The sequence below is a fragment of the Octopus bimaculoides genome, chromosome 1 (genome assembly GCF_001194135.2).
Source record: "Octopus bimaculoides isolate UCB-OBI-ISO-001 chromosome 1, ASM119413v2, whole genome shotgun sequence".
Lineage (NCBI taxonomy): Eukaryota > Metazoa > Mollusca > Cephalopoda > Octopoda > Octopodidae > Octopus > Octopus bimaculoides.
The window spans coordinates 198,530,982-198,545,504 of NC_068981.1; the positions used below are offsets into that span (position 1 = coordinate 198,530,982).

The 14,523-nt window shown below is 40.1% G+C and overlaps 1 protein-coding gene across 2 annotated transcripts in view; it reads right to left on the reverse strand.

The window, feature by feature from the left end:
- Nucleotides 1-3,324: 3,324 nt before the first annotated feature.
- Nucleotides 3,325-14,523, reverse strand: part of LOC106872751 (uncharacterized) — a 15,278-nt gene continuing 4,079 nt past the window's right edge. For both annotated transcript variants that reach the window (XM_014919844.2, XM_014919843.2), the window contains 4 exons: nt 14,139-14,232; nt 10,602-10,761; nt 7,222-7,377; nt 3,325-3,774 (listed from right to left, as the gene is read on the reverse strand). In XM_014919844.2, coding sequence (XP_014775330.1) covers nt 3,611-3,774; nt 7,222-7,377; nt 10,602-10,761; nt 14,139-14,232 — 574 coding nt within the window. In that variant the 3' untranslated portion in view covers nt 3,325-3,610. The remainder of the gene's footprint in view (nt 3,775-7,221; nt 7,378-10,601; nt 10,762-14,138; nt 14,233-14,523) is intronic.

Sequence of the window (14,523 nt, forward strand, 5' to 3'; positions counted from 1 at the left end):
AAAAAAAAAACATGGCTTCCGTGACGTCAACACACATACATGAACGCCATGGCATGCCAACACAAACACATGCCCGCTATCTGTGACATATACACACACATAGTCTTTGTATTCACTTAGGAAAAAAAACGTCAACTTCTTGGTGTATACAATATTGTCATCATTTTGTAATATTTTTTAACTGAATGTGATTTCAAAAATGTAAGTTGCTTGTACAATAAGTATTTATATTTTAGCTTTCTTTAAACAGACAATATTTTAATGTTTTTTAAAATTATTTTTACGTCGTTAATAACCATAAATTTTTTTAAAATTTACTTTTCTTTTAAAATGAAAGAGAGGAGAAACTGAAAGATGTATGTATGTATATATGAAATGGACGTGTGTGTGTGTGAGAGAGAGAAAATAAAGTGAATGAAGGGGCGTGTTGTCATGTATACGTACATACATCAATACATATGCATACATCTTTTTTGTATGTACATAGGCATGTGTATGTGTGAGTGAACGTGTGTTCTCATGTATGTGTAAGTGGCTCTCTCTCTCACACTCACACAGGTCCATTTTATGTACACGTTCATACATCTCCTCTCTTTCACTTTAAAACAAAAACAAATAAATAAAATTTATGGAAATTAATGAACAAAACCAGCTGATGTGGATGACAGTTCTGAGAGTCACAGCGAAAAATCGCCCCAAGGGAATACCATTACAAAAATTTTCTCGAGTGCATTCAACATTTCTCAGTGCCAAAAATTTGGCTGCTATCACATAACAGCTAATTGCAATAAAGGACCCGAAATACCTGTTATGTGGTAGGAGGGCGTACAAGAAACAGCAGCCAAATATTTCTTTTCTGGGGAAAGGAGCCGTTTACGTATGATTTTGATGTCACATTCATTGAAAGCATGCAAAATAACAAGGAAAAGAGAAAAACTCAAAAAAACAAAACTCCGTTTCTTGGAAACCCAGACTTTCCAGGTGATCCAATGGGTCAGAGGTAGTCTGGTGTGTATACACATACACACATATGCACGACCTTCGAACATTAGGCCTCACCAAGGCAATGACTAGTGACCGAGACCTTTGGAAATATGCTGTGCTTGAGAAGACCCGGCAACCCAAGTGAGACCATAACCCGTGGCCTATGCCAGTGGTCTAACCAGTCCACTTATGTATACCTTTCTTTCATTGGACACTAAACTCTGCTTGCGAAGACCTGTTGAGGCAAGTGAAATCGAAATCAAATTCGCTGACAGCACTGAATGACTAGCATCCGTGCTAGTGGAACGCTAAGAGCACCATCCAAGCATGATCATTGCCAGGGCTGCTGACAGGCTCCATGCTGGTGGCATGTAAAAAGCACCATTCGAGCATGACCGTTACCATTGTCGCCTTACTGGCACTTGTGCCGGTGGAACATGAACAACAACATTCAAGTGAGGTCATTGCCAGTTCCGCTGGACTGGCTCCTGTGCAGGTGGTATTTAAAAAACAACATTTGAGTGTGGCTGTTGCCAGTACTGCCAGACTGGCCCTCATGCTGGTGGCACGTAAAGGCACCCACTACACTCTCGGAGTGGTTGGCGTTAGGAAGGGCTTCCAGCTGTAGAAACTCTGCCAGATCAGAATGGAACCTGGTGCAGCCATCTGGTTCGCCAGTCGTCAGTCAAACCATTCAATCCATGCCAGCATGGAAAGCGGACGTTAACGATAATGAATGATATATGTATATATATCATCATCATCATTCAACGTCCCAGGAGAGAGAGGGGGGAGGAGGGAGGGGAAATTGCAGGTACGACAGAGGATACGAGCAGTGGGGGAGGGGGTTTCCAGTGAGAGAAGAGAGATATCCGGTATTGGTGGGGACAGGAATGGGCAGGTGCCCCGCAAACAAGCAATGGTTAGTTAAGAGATTGTCTGAAAAAATATGTGGCCAACTTGGGAAGACAGGAGGAAAAGAGAAGAAAGGTTGAGAGAGATTAGGAAGTTATATATTCAAGAGTCAATTTAAATAATTAGTTGATGAAAGTACATATTAGTAACAATGCATATAAATGAATACATGGGTGTGTGTGTATGTGCACATATATTTGTTCATATGTGTTATTTCTTTACTACCCACAAGGGGCTACACACAGAGGGGACAAACAAAGACAGACAAACGGATTAAGTCGATTATATCGACCCCAGTGCGTAACTGGTACTTATTTAATCGACCCTGAAAGGATGAAAGGTAAAGTCGACCTCGGCAGAATTTGAACTCAGAACGTAGCAGCAGATGAAATACCACTAAGCATTTTGCCTGGCGTGCTACCGATTCTGCCAGCTCGCCGCCTTATGCATGTGTGTGAGCATGTGCATGCACATCTATGCAGACATATGCACACTCGCATGAAGCCATACACATGTAGCATGTACACTAGGGATACAACTTTTCAATTTTTTTCCTCAAACACAATTTCCTGTATCATATTTAGATGAGCTTTTCTGCGTAAGTAACGGAAGTGAACTCACTTTTGAGCTATCTTTCAAAAAGTTCACCCATGAATCTACGTTTGTATTCTTATGCGAAACTTGTTTGAACATGGGCAAGGTTGCATAGCGGTCTTGGCTTTCAATAAATTCTTAGCATTTATAAGACTTCCTTCACAAAGCAAATAAGTTCTTCTTTCCCTGTCAGCCTTGTTGTTTCGCTTTCAGTGTGAATCCTGCATGACTGGTGGCAGTATGTCATTCAAGAAAGGTTTCAAAGTTGTTGAGAAGAACAAAGAGAAACGGAGAAGAAATTTGGTGCGGTTCCAGTCCCATTCAGCTAGAGGTGATGTGCCTGTAGAAGAAGCCTCACTGGCCAGCAGAAGTCGAATGCCACTCAAGGAGAAGGTTGTTGGTCGATACCAGTTTCTTTGGAAATCAATTAAAAGGCAGAAAGGAGAGAGTGGCAAAATTATCAAGAGAGGTGACAGTAGTGTGGAGAGATTAATTGAAATTTCCAATCATTTCCAAGCTCGAAAATGTGCTTCATTTGTATGACAAATGTGCCAAGAAAGGAAACTTTGAGCCACAGTTTATCTGCATTTTGTATCTCTGACTGTCACCTCCTCCTACTGTGTTTGTTCTTTTAGTCTCCCTCTGCCAGTGTGATCAGTTTGAAACCCATAGCATTTCATTATATGTAAGATTTTCGAAAAGAAAACGAACAGAACAACTAAGCAGAGATATTACAGGAATGAAGTAGAAATGCTCTTGGATAATTTGGAAAACTTCAAACTGTTTCATGAAGCGATATGAGACAAATAAAAAAAAAAATAACAGAACAACTTTAGCTTGTGCCAAATGGTTTAGAAAATAAATTGTATAAGTTGCAACAAATTCAACAGCTTCTAATGCTAAAGTGTTACTCACAAAAAAAAAAAATATATATACACACACACACACAGATATACACATACACACATGTACATACATACATATACATACACATGTACACACATACATACACACACACACAAAGATGTAGCATATATATATTATTATATTTTAATTCTCTCAAAAACAGCAGAAATATCTCTCTTTAAAACAACATGAAAGAAAATTATTTACAAATTTAACATTTCTTTTTCTTCTTTTCAGGAGAACCATCTTCTCTGTTGGTATTTTCATTGCTTAGAGACACATCAACCTGAAAATGAAGAGATGAGGCCACTGAAGAAGCCCACAATGCCAATTCAACTTGGTGAGCAGACCATTTGGTTTGGATGGTTTTAGAATCTGAAATAAAAGACACAAACGACATCAAAATACATAATTGTGAAAAAGTAAACAATACACATAGGAGATATCATAGCCCCATACCCACAGTTTACACAGGTAGAGTAGAATAGTTAGTGGCCTGTTATGGAGATAGATGTATGTGTGGGTGGGTGGGTGTATGCATATACATGTATATGCACATGTATGTAAGCATATAGATATGAAAGAAAACAGATCAACATACACACGGATAGGTACATAGGTTATATGAACAGAAAAGCACACATACGCAAATGAAAACTGAAACACATGACCATATACACACACACACACACACTTTACTTCACACAAGGACACATGGAGACACATCCACACATATGGAGATGTACATCCATACATACAAACAGGGTACATAGTTGCAAAACACACACACTCAGACATGCACACACAAGGAGACAGAGGTACAAACACGCAAGCACACACACACACACACACAAACACGGACACGCAAACACATGAATATGCAGAGTGCCGCTGAACTGGCTCCCATGCAGGTGGCACATAAAAAACACCATTTTGAGCATGGTCGTTGCCAGTACTGTGTGACTGGCATGTAAAAGCACCCATTACACTCTTGGAGTGGTTGGCGTTAGGAAGGCCATCCAGCTGTAGAAACTCTGTCAAATCAGATTGGAGCCTGGGGCAGCCTTCTGGCTTGCCAGTCCTCAGCCAAATCGTCCAACCCATGCTAGCATGGAAAGCAAACGTTATATGATGAGGATGATGATGAAATGTACACACACACATACATACATATATACTTATGCACACAAACACACACTCATGCATACATACATCAAAGACATGGTTAATAGTGAAGCATAATCTTTGAACATTGGGCTCACAGAGGTAATGACTGGTGACCAAGTCCTTTAGTGATGTGCTGTGCTTGAGAGGACCTGTCGAGTCAAGTGCACCCATGCTGGTGGCACGTAAAGAACATCTTTTGAATGTTGGGCCTCATGGAGGCAAAGTGGCTGAGTTCCTGTCAAGCGTTGGGCCTCGTGGAGGCAAAATGGCTGAGTTCCTTTTGAGTGCTGGGCCTCATGGAGGCAATGACCAAGATCTTTGGCATTATGTCGTGCTTGAGAAGACCCATCAAGCCGAGCAAAATCACAGTCGTGACAGATACTGGTGTCACACAAATGGCATTCATGCTGGTGGCATGTAAAAGCACCCAGTACACTCTCAGAGTGGTTGGCATTAGGAAAGGCATTCAGCCATAGAAAACCATGGCAAATTAAACTGGAGCCTGGTGCAGCCTTCCAGTATGCCAGCCCTGGTCAAATCGTCCAACCCATGCCAGCATGGACAACGACTGTTAAATGATGATAATGATGATGATGATTATGAAATTATTGTTTTCCATTTACAAGTATGAGAAAGATGGCAGCATCTTCAGAAAACACTTTTATTAAGAACAGCTAGGATGCTTAGGAAAATTCTTGGCATCTAAGGGTTACTTCCTGTAACCCAATGTGAGGAATTTTCCTTTACCAATAGTTTAATCCGTTGTGCGTAAATGAAATAATAATAATGGTTTCAAATTTTGGCACAAGGCCAGCAAATTTTTTTTTGGGGGGGGTAAGTCAATTGTTTGAGCTCTAGTGCCCAGCTGGTCCTTATTTTCTCGACTGCCAAAGAATGAAAGGCAAAGGCGGAATCTGAACTCAGAATGTAAAGACCAACAAACTGCTGCTAACCATTTTCCCCAATCATGCTAACGATCCTACCAGCTTGCTGCCTTATGAAATAATAATAATAATAATAATAATAATAATCATCATTTTAATTGAACGTCCGCTTCCCAAGCTGGCATGGGTTGGACGGTTTGACTGGGGTCTGGGAAGCCAGAAGGCTGCACCAGGCTCCAGTCTGATCTGGCAGAGTTTCTACAGCTGGATGCCCTTCCTAACGCCAACCATTCTGAGAGTGTAGTGGGTGCTTTTATGTGCCACTGGCACAAGGGTTAGTCAGGCGGTTCTGGCAACGACCACGCTCAAAGGTATTTTTACGTGCTACCTGCACAGGAACCAGTCTAGCGGCACTGGCAATGACCACGCTCAAATATTGTTTGTCACGTGCCAGTACGGATAATAATAATAATAATAATAATAATAATAATAATAATAATAATAATAAAAATAATGATGATGATGATGATGATGTCTGCATGGTGTCAGACATGAAAATTGAGTTTTTCACTCTGGGACACAAAATCTATTTTGAAGGGAAATACCTTTGGTCAGTGTCGTTGACCACCACATAAAACAGAGTAACTTTAAGGGAAAGTTTGTTTTGTAAAATCAATTAGTCTAACGAGGAAGCCTTCCTAATTAAAAGTACACAATTACTGCCACCTGACTAGCTCCCTGTGCCGGTAGCACGTAAAAATCATCATCTGAACGTGGTCGATGCCAGCCCCCTTGCTCTGTCTGGCTCCTGTGCCAGTGGCACGTAAAAAGCACCCACTACACTCTCAGAGTGGTTGGCGTTAGGAAGGGCATCCAGCTGTAGAAACACTGCCAGATCAGATTGGAGCCTGGCGTAGCCATCTGGTTTCATCAATCCCCAGTTAAACCATCCAACCCATGCCAGCATGGAAACCGGATGTTAAGCGATGATGATGCTAAGACAGAAGAATGTTAATGAGGAACTGCATACATGTTAACGAGAGACCGTATTCACATTATGATCATCATTATTATTATTATTATTATTATTATTATTATAAGACAGCCTACACACCAATATAAGATTGCTATTTTGAGATTATTGGTGTCTTTGACTGCAAAAATATTCCACATTATTATTTGGTACAAAACAATTTGGCCAAAAAGAAATCATTTAATAATTTTATTTATGAATAAATAACAATATAGGCGAAGAAGTGGCTGTGTGGTAAGTAGCTTCCTTACGAACCACATGGTTCCGGGTTCATTCCCACTGCGTGGCACCTTGGGCAAGTGTCTTCTACTATAGCTTCGGGATGACCAAAGCCTTGTGAGTGGATTTGGTAGACGGAAACTGAAAGAAGCCAGTCGTGTATATGTGTGTATAAATATATATATATATATATATATATATATATATATATATATATATGTGTGTGTGTGTGTGTATGTGTTTGTCCCCCCAACATTGCTTGACAACCGATGCTGGTGTGTTTGCGTCCCCGTAACTTAGCGGTTCAGCAAAAGAGGCCGATAGAATAAGTACTAGGCTTACAAAGAATAAGTCCTGGGGTCGATTTGCTCAACTAAAGGCGGTGCTCCAGCATGGCCACAGTCAAATGACTGAAACAAGTAAAAGAGTAATTATAATAATAATAATGATGATAAACTGACTGCCTAAAGTAAATAGTTGTCTTAGAAACCAAAAACGAATAAATAAGAATATATTTACCAGATTTTGCAAACATTTTCCTGATATTGCTAACAGCGTTCATGTAATCCGTAAAGTAAGGAATTGTATACATCTTGGGTCTGTTTGGCAGAGCATAAATCATGCTCTCATCAGCCATAAATGGAACCTTTTCAGGAAGAACAGCTGCCAAAATTGCTTAAAAACAAGCAAAACAAAAAAAAAAAGGCTTAAAATTTTTTTTTTTAAAAACCAGCAATAATTTAACAGCAAATTCTTAACAATTTCCATTATTTATCAAAAAGAAAAAGAGTTCTTTATAATTGGTTCTATGTGAAAATCAAATTGTCATCATCATTAATGTTGTCATCATTGCTATCGATGTCGTCATCATCATCATCATCATCATTTAACATCTACATTTCCATGATTGCTTGGGTTGGAAAGAATACAGTGAGACAGGTTTTCTGTGGAAGGGTGCTCTTCCTGTCAGTTACCCTCACCTTTTTCCAAACAAGCTAATATTTCCCTCATGACCACATGTATTTCCATGGGAGATTGGGAACAAAGGACACCGCTTGTATGACAGTGATTCTCATTTACAATCATTGCATGGTGTCAAGACAAGCACACATACACACATATACATGTGTGGACACACACATACACTTGCAAACATACACACATGTATATATACACATATACATGCATGCATACACACACACATAACGCCCCCCCACATGCTTCTTTTACTCTCTGGCCACCAATTCCATTTGTAAGGCTTATGACCTAAGGCTACAGAAGGAGACACTTGCCCAAGGTGCCACACAGCAGAACTGAACCTGAAACCATGTGGTGAGTAAGCAAACCTGCAACTATTGAGAAATGGGTGCGAAAAATAATCTACCACTGGAAACAATTCTTGTTAGTAGCCATTCATGTGAAATAGCAGCTATTTTCAGCAAGATTAATGAAGTCAAACAATGAGCAATATTATGTTAAAGATAGAAAATTCAATCTTTTTGTGAGTAACAATTAAAACATAATCCAACAATTTGTTGTTCACCTGAGCCCTGGATACAATAAAGAAGAAATTTGGTTTCCCAAACAAGTTCATAAAGATGATACATCAATTTCGTGATAGCAAGATTATGTTGTGAATAATGGAGAATTCTTGACACATTTCACTGTAAGCAATGCTGTGAAGCAGCCACACTCTTCACTTCAATGTTTAGGACAATGCTTCGTGATGCAGTCTCGCATGAGACATCTGGCATCCAGATCAGGCACAGATTTGATGGGGGTCATCCTCTGCAAGTTGCAGAGAGATTCAGTTTATTAAAGACATACCAAAAAGCTTTACCACTTCCACCTAACATGCTTACAAAACGTTCTTAACATCAGGTGGCATGATAAAACTCTCAACTGTGCTCTGGAGAGCTAATCCGTCAAACATGTTCGATGATGATCAGTCATGCGTTGGTCGTTGCCAGTGCCACCTGACTGGCTCCCAGTGCTGGTGGCACGTAAAAAACACCATCCAAATGTGGTCGATGCCAGCCCGGCTGCTGTGCCGGTGGCACATAAAAAGCACCCACGACACTCTCGGAGTGGTTGGTGTTAGGAAGGGCATCCAGCTGTAGAAACCATTCCAGATCAGATTGGAGCCTGGTACAGCCTCCTGGCTTGCCAGACCCTAATCAAACCATCTAACCCATACCAGCATGGAAAACGAACAATAAACGATGATGATGATGATGATGTATGCTTTCCTGAGCAAATTCCAGCTGCAGTAGCATGGATATGTTGTGTGCAAGATTGATTTTAAGCTCTCCAAGTAAATCTTCTTTGGTGAACAAACAGTTGGCTTTCGGTGATGTTGTGGACCAACAAAGAAATACAAAGACACGTTCAACGCAACCTTGAAAAAAGTGCAGCTTAGACCAGTCTATTTGGGAGCATCTTGCTCAGGATTGCTCAATGTGGCAAAGGGTTGTGTACTCTGGAGTACAGTACTGTGAATGTGATATGACTAGAGAAGCTAAAGAGGGAAGGGCAGCAGGAAAAGCAAGAGTCCCACCGGGTCCTGATTCGGTTGTTATGTGCCTCTATTGTAATCAGGGATTCCATGCCAAAATTGGCCCAAAAAGTCACCTCAGAACCCAGAAAGTGCGAAGCTAATAACTCAGTCATCTTCAGAGACATGAGGAACAACCCGAATAATACAACTCTAGCAACATCATTTGTGGTTCCCCAGTTAACTTCCTTCACAGTTGTGGCTTGTGTCTACAGACAACAATTTGATAAAAATTAAACCAATCACTTTGATTCCAATATTTTTTTGGCAATTTCTTTCCTTGTTATAATTCCCTATTTTCTCTTCAAATATCTGCAGTTATATAATCAGTTTTAAACCATTACAAATGGTATATCTTCAGGTCTAATAGCAGTGATTAGGGTAGCAGACCAGCATTACCAGATACTCAATCACTTCACAGATACAAAACAGAAGAAAAAGATTGTCATTCATTAGAATAACATTTGTATTTATGGAATGGTGCTGTTGTAGTTTACACAGACACACAGACATCTTATGAGATGACTTGCAAATACAAAGTTTGGTACTGATTAACTCAGTAATCAGTTATTTCAGTTTTCTAATGATCCAATTTTGATGCTGGTTAAAAGAACATGGCCCACAACCGTATCATATCTTTTTCTGTTGAACATTCCTGTTGTATATTCCAACTGACCACTTTTCCATCTTTGGCATTGTTTATGGAAACAAAATTGAAACAAATCCTGACACCAAGGATTATCTAAATATCATCAATTGCTCAATGGCACCACAAATACATTAAATCTGAACAATTTTTAGCAAAGGTTTAAGATCGAAAGACGAGAATAACACTTCATTGGTCCATAATTATTGCGGCTTTTCATCAATAAATTTTATTCAACAAAAACAATAACAATTAACAAAAACTTTAAATGATTATTCTGACCGTCTGCCAAGCAAATGGGAAGCAGTAATTGAAGCAGATGCTGAATATGCTCCGGAATAATCATTTAAAAATGTTTTTGTTAAATGTTGTTATTGTTTTTGTTGAATAAAATTTATTGAAGAAAAGCTGCAGTAATTATGCCCCAACCCAATAGTTTACAAGGACAAGACTTTCTTCTTTCTTCCTCATCTTCTATCATTTCTTAAATTGTTCTTTACTCTTTTGATCTAAACTCCCTCACCATTAAATCGCCCTCACTGGAACCCTTATCGCACCAACTTTCTACAATTTTCTGCCCAATGTTGACCTAAAAATGTCCAAACATCTAAATCTCATCCATTTCATTCATTCACATTTTAGTGAAACATGTGGCTTTAAAATCTATTTGTGAAACAAATTAGTATTTAAGGAACCCACCTGAGGCTGTTGCAGGTCCCACTGCTTTCAATGTTGTCAAAGTTTTCATGGCTGTAATCACATCTGGTAGTTGTTTGAAAGCTCTGCTACTCACACATTCCACTTGCTCAGCTTCGTTACTCTTCACCAGTTCAGTGAGGCGAGGACGGAATTTCCCACGCTGTTCCATAGTTTTTTTTTTTTTAAATAAATAAATATTTATAGAAAAAGAATAGCTGACATTAGGTACCACTAGAATGCCATACAATGGAGACAAGCACAGTGTGAACATGCAAAAACATACTTTCTGCTTCATCATTTTACATCAAAATAAATATTTTCCATGGAAAATTAGATATTAAATTATATATTAAATGCAATTCTGAGAAACATCAAAAGTGGTTGTGGGATGTACTAGAAACAATAGCAATATCTCCATCAAATCACCTTTTTGTTTGAAAATATTTTCAACTTTTGTTTTTATATACCGAAAAGGCTTCTTGCATGTCGCCTGACTGGCCCCCGTGCTGGTGGAACATGAAAAGCACCATTTTGAACATGGTCGATGCCAGTACCACCTGACTGGCCCTCTAGTATGCACACTGACATTATACATCCAGCAGAGCATACTGGCTTCATCCCTTGCGAGCTTATGCATGTCCTCAGCAGTCACGGCCCATGTTTCACAGCAATGTAGCGTGGCTGTTCATACACATGCGTCATACAGTCTGCCTTTTACTCTGAGCGAGAGGCCCTTTGTCACCAGCAGAGGTAAGAGCTCACTGAACTTTGCCCAGTCATCAGCATAGAGAAGTTCCCAGGGGCATCCTGTCTTGAATTCCTCTGTTATTGCCTCGAGGACTATGATAAATAGGAGGGGGCTGAGGACTAAACCTTGGTGGACCCCTACCTGAAATTCTTTACTATACTCGTTGCCAACCCTACACCTCACTGACAGTATCCCTGTACATGGCTTGTACAGCTCTCACTAACCACTCATCTATCCCTAGTTTCCGCATTGACCACCAGATAAAGGGTTGGGGGACCCTGTCGAAGGCTTTCTCCATGTCAACAAGAGCCAAGCACGTATTTCTCCTGCAGCTGTCTTACCAGAAATATAGCATCATTGGTGCTTTTACCTGGCACAAACCCAAACTGCATCTCATCTAAATTGATTCGCTCCCTAATTAGTTGGGCTATGACCCTCTCCGTAACTTTCATAACCTGATCTAACAGCTTGATGCCTCTGTAATTATTTGTATCTAAAGCGTCACCTTTACCTTTGTAGCAGTTGAATATGATGCTGCTACACCAGTCATTGGGTATGACTCCTTCGTGTATCACCTGGTTCGTAATACGGGTGACTAGGCTATAGCCGACACTGCCAGATATTTTGAGCATCTCAGCAGTGATTCTTGATGGGCCGGGGGCTTTTCCTGTCTTCACACCCTTAATTGCTTCATCCACCAAGGGACTGTCAATTTAGATAGCTGATCCCTCTGTTGGGTCAACATTTGGCAGACTCTCTTTCTCCCATTCGTTCTCATCATTTAGCAATGCTTCTTAGTGGCATCTCCAAGTCTCTCTCTTTGCAGCTTTGTTTAGTGTAAGTGAGCCATCATCCATGCAAACACATTTCTGTCCTATGACATCACAATTCTGTCTTGCAACACAAAACACCTCAAGTCTTTGGTCCTCACGATGCAGAACATTGGCAATTTTTTTCTTATCTGCTTCCCCTTTGGCTAAATAAACCTGTCTCCTAGCTTCCCTTCTGGCAGTCTGATACAATTCCCTGCTACCACCGTTCTTCCAGTCCTTCCAAGTCTGTTTCTTTTCTCTAATTGCCCTGTCGACAATATTGTTCCACCACCACATTGCCTTAGGTAGAGAGGGGACTTTGCACCATCCACAGATCTGGTCAGTAGCCCTCAACAGGTTGTCCTGTAGAAACCTCCGGTTGTCTTCCACATCATGTGATGCTATATCCTCCTCTATTTTGTCAAAGGCTTCGAGTAATACGTCTCTAAATCTCTGTCCATTTACAGGATCCTTAAGCTTCCAGCCCTTTCTTTTCCATGCTGGTCATTTTCTGGGCATCCATTTAGCCCTGATCTTGAAATTGCTAACTACTAATCTATGTTGTGGGTGTATTCTTCACCTGGGAACGTTTTGGCATTTATAAATAGCCATCTTTCCTGTTTCCTGGCGAGGATGTAGTCACTCTGACTAGTGTGTCCACCCGACCGGTAGGCGAATAGGTCACTGGCAGGTTTCCTGAAGTTAGTATTACAACCATAAGGTCATTTGCATCACAGAACTCCAGCAGCTGTGTTCCCTCCTCACAGCAGGAACAGAAAAACCATAGCCACCATGTATGCCATGGAAGCCCCTGGACGTTGTCCAACATGCCCATTGAAGTCGCCAGCCACAAAGAGAAGGTCCCTTTCATTCGTCGATGAGGTGGTCTGCAGGAGGGAGTCATAAAATTGGTCTTTCTGTCCATCGGGTAGCCCAGGCTGAGGGGCATAGGCCGAGATAATGGTTGCTAGCCCATGGTGAAGGACTAATCTGATCTTAAGTATTCTATCATATATATATATAAAAACATAATTAAAGGATGAAATCATTAAAATTAATTTTATCAGTGGCCAGCATATACAAAAATAACCTTTTAGGTAAAATTCATATATATATCTATATATATATAATTGTATACAATATAATTATGATTAACGACACAGAAGCAACCATGCCTATATGCTGAAAATAGATGCCAAATCCGTCCAGCCACTGAAAATCTTCACTTTACAATATACATAGGTGTATTTTCAGCATATAGGTATAATTGCTTCTGTGTCGTTAATTATAATTATATTCTATACAATTACATATATATAAAGGAGCAGTACAAAATGTGGATACAGAGAATCGTGCAGCTATCACAGAAAGTTCTTCTTACAGATTTGGCTATCAGTGCACATGGTAACCAACTACAAAGAAGTGCAATGTACAGTGTCCATGTAACTGAATACAATTGTATTGTATAATGCTGTGCATACATATTAATGGAAACATGTATGCATAATTTCTTCCATACTGAAATTAATGCTACATGAAGAAGGCTGTGAAGCAGTTGTAATGCTATGGAAGTTTCTGTCAGTCAAATTCATTGACAAATTTTCAATGCTTTGACCAGTTTGAAGCTAGAGTGGAAGACACTTGTCCCAAGGTACTGTGCAGTAGGACTGAACCTGGAACCATGTGGTTGAAAAGTGAATTTCTTAATCACACAGTAATACACACACACACACGTTAGATTTTGTTTAACCCAAAGTCAAGTTTGATCACTCAAACCTATGATCAAAGACATTCTATATATGGCCATCCCATTTTAATGTGTGTAGAACTACATTAACCAGTGTGTCTTCTTCATATAGTAGAGTGTGATACGAAGAGGAATGTTTTGGCTGTTACTTCTAGCAAGTGAAGTTAGGGTGTAGAGGCTCTCTAATTGGCTCATAAAAACAATTTTTTAAAATCCATGTAATTTCTTACGGTTAATTTCCATTGCATCAATTTACACAGTTCATCATGTTTTATACATTTGGTCTGTCTTTCATTAATGGCAGCAGGCAGCTTGTTTTGGTACCTAGAATAAGAAAGAGGGTTATAAATGGGAAAGAGTAAGAAAAAGAGGGAGAGAGTGGGAGGGAATAGAGAGTTACTACCTTTGTCGAAGTTATTTCTAATATATATATATACCGCCTGACTGGCCTTGTAGGGTTTTCGAGCGAGATCGTTGCCGGTGCCCCCGGACTGGCTCTTGTGCGGGTGGCACATAAAAGACACCATTTCGAGCGTGGCCGTTTTCGTGCGGGTGACACGTAAAAGCACCCACTACACTCTCTGAGTGGTTAGCGTTAGGAAGGGCATCCAGCTG